Source organism: Pundamilia nyererei, unplaced genomic scaffold, assembly GCF_000239375.1.
Source record: "Pundamilia nyererei isolate P.nyererei 1_Seehausen unplaced genomic scaffold, PunNye1.0 scaffold00199, whole genome shotgun sequence".
NCBI lineage: Eukaryota > Metazoa > Chordata > Actinopteri > Cichliformes > Cichlidae > Pundamilia > Pundamilia nyererei.
The window spans coordinates 948,536-955,127 of record NW_005187600.1 but is presented as its reverse complement, the minus strand read 5'-3'; the positions used below and the strand labels follow the sequence as shown (position 1 = coordinate 955,127).

The 6,592-nt window shown below is 42.0% G+C and overlaps 1 protein-coding gene across 1 annotated transcript in view; it reads right to left on the bottom strand.

Moving 5' to 3' along the window:
* The window catches only part of xpr1a (xenotropic and polytropic retrovirus receptor 1a), a 71,068-nt gene that overhangs the window by 59,204 nt on the left and 5,272 nt on the right, over positions 1-6,592 (bottom strand). Inside the window, exon 2 of the mRNA XM_005747543.2 lies at positions 4,821-4,872. Coding sequence (XP_005747600.1) covers positions 4,821-4,872 — 52 coding nt within the window. The remainder of the gene's footprint in view (positions 1-4,820; positions 4,873-6,592) is intronic.

Below are 6,592 nucleotides of genomic sequence, written 5' to 3'. Positions count from 1 at the left end.
GAGTAAACGATAAAAAGGATAACAAAATAACGCTGGAAACTGATAAAAACCCTGAAAACCAGACATTTCACACCTGAGCCTCAACTCTCGTGGCCCGGTACCAAACGACTCACGGACCGGTACCGGTCCGAGGCCCGGGGGTTGGGGACCGCTGATTAAGAGGACCCGAGGGAAGCTCGGAAAGCTGAGCAGAAGTTATTTGGAGAGGAGAGTGACTGCTGTTGTTTGAAAGGAGGTAAAAAAAAAACTTCAGTGGTGTGGAAACATTATGGGTTCAGTCAGACGTGGATCAAGTAGACACAGTGTGTAAACGTTGCTACGGTGTCATAACTGCACCACAGAGCAACACTGCAAAGTTCACTAAACACAGATGTTTACATTTTTCATTTGTTTCTTATATTGCAAACATTTGCACTGTTATCAGTATTTGCACTATTTTATATTATTTTTTGACAATCTTTAAAGTCATTATTCAACACGTTGTTATTGTTAAATACATATCATCAAATAATCGAGATCTCAATTTCAGTGAAAATAATCGTGATTATCATTTTTGCCATAATCGAGCAGCCCTACCTTTCAGCACAGCAGGCTAGAAGTAACAAAAAGGCGTCTTTTTTCATTATAAAGGTAAAGCAGTTCATTTCACCACAAAGACACAGTGCAGGCCGGTTCACAAGGCCGCGACACGACGCTCTTTATTTCATTGGATAAAACGTGGAAAGTCCTGAAGTTTGAATATCACAGCGGAGCAACAAATCTGAAGTGAAACCTTAAGTGCAGAAGGCGGTTGATGGTTTTGGATGCAGTGCAACACAAGAAACAATTAGCTGACTTGTCTTTGGTCTCATTTGTTCATTCAGAAATTGTAGTTCAGGAAAAATCTGCTCCCCTGAGTTATGAAGTCAATAATGTGCAACATCATTCCTTTTATCAGACCCCACGTGTGCTCGTGATGGTAAAAGGGTGCCCGCCAGATTCTCAGTGTTTATCCAGCCCCCCCTGCAGTCGAGCCCTGCACAGATACCATCACACTAATAGACTGCCCATTAAGAGAGTGCAGGAGGAAGGACACAAAGGAGGAGTAAGTGAATGAATGAGTGAGTGAATGAAACACAAGTGAATGACTGTAAGGAGCAGAAAACGTAACACGTTATAAATTACAGGCAACCGTGGCATGTGATCATGGCCAGGAATATGATCAGAATCAGAATCAGAATCAGAATCAGAATCAGAAAGGGTTTATTGCCAGATGTTGAGCAGGTTTACAACATTAGGAAATTGCTGCGGTGCTTCAGTGCAACATACTGTCATAAAAATATAAAATAAGATGATGATGATGATGATGCAGAAATAAAGCTGTGTGTTTAGTATCTGGGCCCATTGTTCTCAGATCTCTGTAAGAACCAGCAGCCTAATTGAATTAGATCGTGGCACGACTCACTGCGATGGCTGGAACAGGGAGCACCAGAGAGCCAGCCAGCTGTTCCCCTTTTCTGTCTCCCCGTACAGGAGCAGACTTGTTTTAATTACAATTATTCCAGGACCAATGACAGATGAAAGGAACGAGAACAAAGGCCCTAACGAGGGGTGAAGGGTCACGGTATCAGAGACGCATTAATGCGCATGTGTTGGTGCGTGCCATTTTGCAACAAGATCCTTTAATTAGTGTACATCCGTCCTGCTGAACTGAACGATAACCGAGTGAAAATGAAAGTGCATTATTCTGTGGCACATTCCTTTGGTGGATCTCTGCAGCAGGAGTGCTGAGTGAGGGAATTCTGTTTGATAAATAAATAAAATTAACCACACGTGACACAGCCTACGCAATCCTGCATCAAACTGTAGCACTCCACGTATTTGCTGGTCATGTGCTGTCACAGATAAGTGATGCAAAGGCCGTGACAGAAGCTTCAAAATGTCTGTTCGGTGCAATGTCTATGTTACACAGCTCTATCAGGTACAGCGTCTAGTGAGAAAGCAGAGCGGGTGAGCAAGTAGTCATAACCCAGTAAACTGGTTCCCTCAGGCGAGGATTCACCCGCCGAATACCAAAAAGCTGCTTTTTATAAAGACTGAGGCAGGAGCGAGACAGCGAGAGAAAAGCAGAGCGAAGCACATCAGGAAACCAAATCCTAATATTTCCCTTTCAACTTACTGGAAATCTTCATTTATAACACTTTCTGATGAGGCTCCATCGAAAAATAGTTTATATGCTGTAATTACATTTAACATTATTAATTAACTAGGCCTTTATAGATGAGTTATAAGCTACAAATTAAAAGCAACGTTTCTGCTGTCAGGGAAAATCCTCCTCCAACATTAAAATGATGAAGGTTTAATGTTGGGCTTGACATTACAATGACTGCAATTCATTGTTAGCTACTCTACACAAGGAATGTCAACAAATGTGCTGCTCAGATACTAAGCAACAGTAAATATTAGTATCAGCTGAAGACTCGAAACACTGATGAAGTCTTTCTGGAGGTCAGTAGAGCTCCGGTGTCAACGACAGTCAAGTTTGAGACACTTACTATAAATATTAACCCCACACAAGTTAATGTTAGGAGTTTAACACGTAGCAACTACCAGGCAGTAATATTAGCCTTCTATTATTATTATTATGGTAGCAGCTAGTGCTCATGAGTAACATTACTGTGTTATCTATGTAGCAAAGCTTACCGAGGCTATTTCATCAGCGTTCAAAATATGGAGCCAAGTCACCAGAAGCACAACATCAGCTTCAATCTAAAAATACTGTCTCTTATTTTTTGCATCACTGAAGAGAATCTTAAAATATTTCCAATATAAACAACATAAAGTTAAATTGCAGAACTTTTCTTGCACTACATCAGCACGGGACACCACACTTTAACTTACAATAAGCGGTGTAATTGTATCTGGGTTTCATGCACATTTAGACTTTATTTCAGATGTTAAAAATGCAACGAATACATAATTTGGCCTTGCTAAATATAGTTGGCTCATTTTCAGTATTCTGATCACTGATTATGTGATAGCAACCAAACGATCTCTATCAGCTGGTCTGTGTGCTGCACACATGTGACGCTGCCATCATGGACGTGACAGCAAGAAAGCAGATGGTGGGTTGACTTCTCGCTCCTCGTGTGCACGTGGAAAGACTGAAATCTGGTCCTGGTGTTAAAGCCGCCACAGCCTTAAAATGCTTTTATATTAAATCATTAAAACAAAAAGCTATAAAAGTCCAGTCGGTCTATTTCTTCTGATGTCTTCAGGCCCCAGTCTGAACTAAATCACATCTGAAAGTTTTCAGTACAGGAGATGTGATGAAAAAGTGCTACGATAAGCTTTTATTTTATAACACATCCTAATATTGTTTCTGTTATGAAAAGTCAACGGCCACAGGAGAGCGTGCTTTTCAGGGCTCAATAATGCCATTTGTCTCCGCCGCCATTTTCATTATGGGCTCTCTGGCTTTCCCAGCAAAAACTACTCTGCTACAGACTTTGACTCTCGCACACATCACACTCCCTTCTCTGCACGTGCTCGCTGCAAAAATGAGCGAGGAGAAGACAAATCGCTCTGATCGAGCAGGGAACTCTGTCACACTGATGGCAGAATACGACTTTGAACTGATCGATCGAGCCCGTCGCTTTTCATAAGACATGCTCACCTATCTTGCGTCAAGTTGACAGAGGCAGAGCGCAGTGACCCATGAGTACAGCTCAGACCTGAGACAGGAAATAATTCATCATCCACATCGAGGCTTAGCCGAGGAGACGCTCTTAAAGGGAGAGTCTGAGCTTGACTGCTAACAAGCAGGCAATATCACTAAATTCAAGAATATTCACACGAACACAGGAACTACTTTATGTAGTTTTAAATAGAATTCTTATTAGTATTATAAATAATAAATGTCCAGAAATGAGTCAAAAATAAAGTCAACAAATATCTCAGATTGATTTTTGAGTCTGACGCTGACAGAGATGGAGCGCTCTCATCATTGCAGTCTCAGCGCCTGTTACATCTTTGTCATTCACAGATAGCCAAACTCACATCCACACCAAACCCACTCAGCAGGAACACAGCAAAACACAGAAAAAGAAAAAGTCTCTACACGGGCTTGCGCGCGAGCTGCACCCAAACCCTGAATCTACTTCAGCCGCATCATAAAACTCGGATGTTCCCCAAATGAAAATCTGAGTTTTCCTTCCATGTTTTTCACCTCGTTGCCCCACCTGAATTGCCTCAGCGATCCACCAGCGGGGCTCGCCCCACAGTTTAATAACCACAGCTCTCACAAGTGTTTCGTGTCACATCATTAGGTACACCCAAACCCTGCAACTGAAGAAAGTTGTTTACGCCACAAACTGGTGTCTAAAATAAAAACAAATGGTTTACATTCTTTCCCACACTACACACACACTCTGAGGCCAAAGAGTAATTATAGCTGGCAGCCTTCCTGCTATTTGGTGCACTGAGTGCCGCTGGCCTTCTCAGTTCTGGTCTTCCTTGTTAACCATCGTTGCTTAGGATTTTTAGGGTGTTTGAACGCTCTCTGTTTACATTACATGAACATAAAACAAACAGTAAAAATGCTTCATTTACTCCTCAGCCCTCTTCTCTTTGCATGTGTTTATTACTTTAAGCAGGTTAGCTTAAAGTTAAGTCCCAGACTGAAGTGAGTGGCAGCGTGTTAGCTGTGATTTACACCTATTTTTAGCAGGGCTGTTATTCTGGTGATGCCCAAAAAGGGGGTACATAAGTGTGTGTCTGGGAGTGTGTTTTCCTCTGTCTGTGTGTCTGGATTTCTTTATCCACATAAGGAGCTTCCTTACCTTCTGTAGATGGAGCTTGGTCCTGGGCAGCATATAGCATATCCTTGAATGCCTGATGAGGAAGAAGAGAAAACAAATATGAGTGTCTGCAAACAACAAAAACAAAAAGCGGCTTTGAGCAAAAGACATTCACAATTTCACAGAGCCTGTGATTTCACAGAGAGGGCTGCACATGTGCAAAGTGACTGTGGTTTGATTTAGATGGGACGATAAACAGCTAATTGCTTGAATTAGCTCATTATCTAAAATCCCATCAGTTGTAAAGGTGTGTTTACAGTAGATAAATGGGGTGATTAGAATAAACCACAAGGTGCCAGAAAATTGTTAGAAACATCTGCATACAGAGAAGGACCTTAAAAAGGACTTCAAGAGCTATTAACTAAATTACAGTAAAGACCAGGCAGCTGTTAACATTATAGACAAAGTCTGCACAGCATAAGCTTCATTTTAAAACGCCCGCTTGTTACTACATTGTTGTGTTTGGTACACTGAGCACTGTGAAATCATGTGATTATACATGAAAACATAAAAACACATACAAACCCCGAACCAAAGGGATATGAGTATGCCCCACCCTGCCCACTGCCTCTCACATAGTCCAGCCCGGCTCCAGGAAAAGTTTTCTTGAAAGATGGATGAATACAAAAGAATGACTCGGTGGACAGAGCACAGGTAGCACCTTTTATCCAAGGGTTCAGAAGAAACCCACGCACTATCACAGAGGTCTGTGCGTCCTGTGACCACCATGCTCTCTTCTGAACATGCAAAACCTGCACAAAAACATTCAAATCATTCGGAGCCTTTCACATTTACCCTTTCTGAAGCCCTCGCTGCACTCAACAAGACTTACTGATGCTTATTGTCTCTAGCACGTATATTGATCTCCCTTTAGCCCATCAAAGAGACTCATTACAGAACGAAAGCAGTGCTCTTAGGTGAGCCTAACTAGATCTAGTCAGTATATCTGAGCCTCACCCACTAACTTGGGCTCATTCCCAACCAGAGAGGTGACATTCCACGTCCCTGTGGCCAAACTTGTCAACTGGGAATTGGATGCCAGGACCTCTGCTCCTGACTGGCACCTGATCCACATAGCACTAAAAGCTATGGCCCCTTCTGCAGGTATTGAGCCCACCGGAGGGCAGAAGCTGGGCCCAAGACCCAATTTGGAGCAAATTAGCCCCGACTATACAGATACTGGGATAATCAAGCAAACCCCATACACAACAAAGAGGCAATTCACAGAGAGACAGTGGTAGCATAAAACATAATTGCCCTATGACTATATTATAATGTGACAATTTATGAAATAAATAATTAAAGGAATAGCAGATTGACAAAAGCTGAGAGACAAACTGGCAGATACAAAGCAGAGATAGCAGCTGTGGTTAAACGGGGTCGCTCCTTTTCAGCGAGACTGATCGTGAAGATAATGGAAACAGACGACTGCATGCTGGCTCGTTTGGACATTTCCTCATAACTTTTTTCACAATAAGGACATCTTTGTAACCAAACTGCTCCAGAATAAGAGGAAAAAAGGAAATTATAATTTTGGACTTTTCTTTTAAAAAAAATTTTAATTAATTGTGAAGTAAAATCTAAGCTTTGCACCAAATTTCATGTTTCAGGTAAAACATAGGTGCCAATATATGTGCTGTCATTATCATCTCTGTCTGGGGTCAACATGGGAGAGACAGAGAGGACTGTGAGGACTCCTGAGTGTGTGTGTGTGTGTGTGTGTGTGTGTGTGTGTGTGTGTGTGTGTGTGTGTG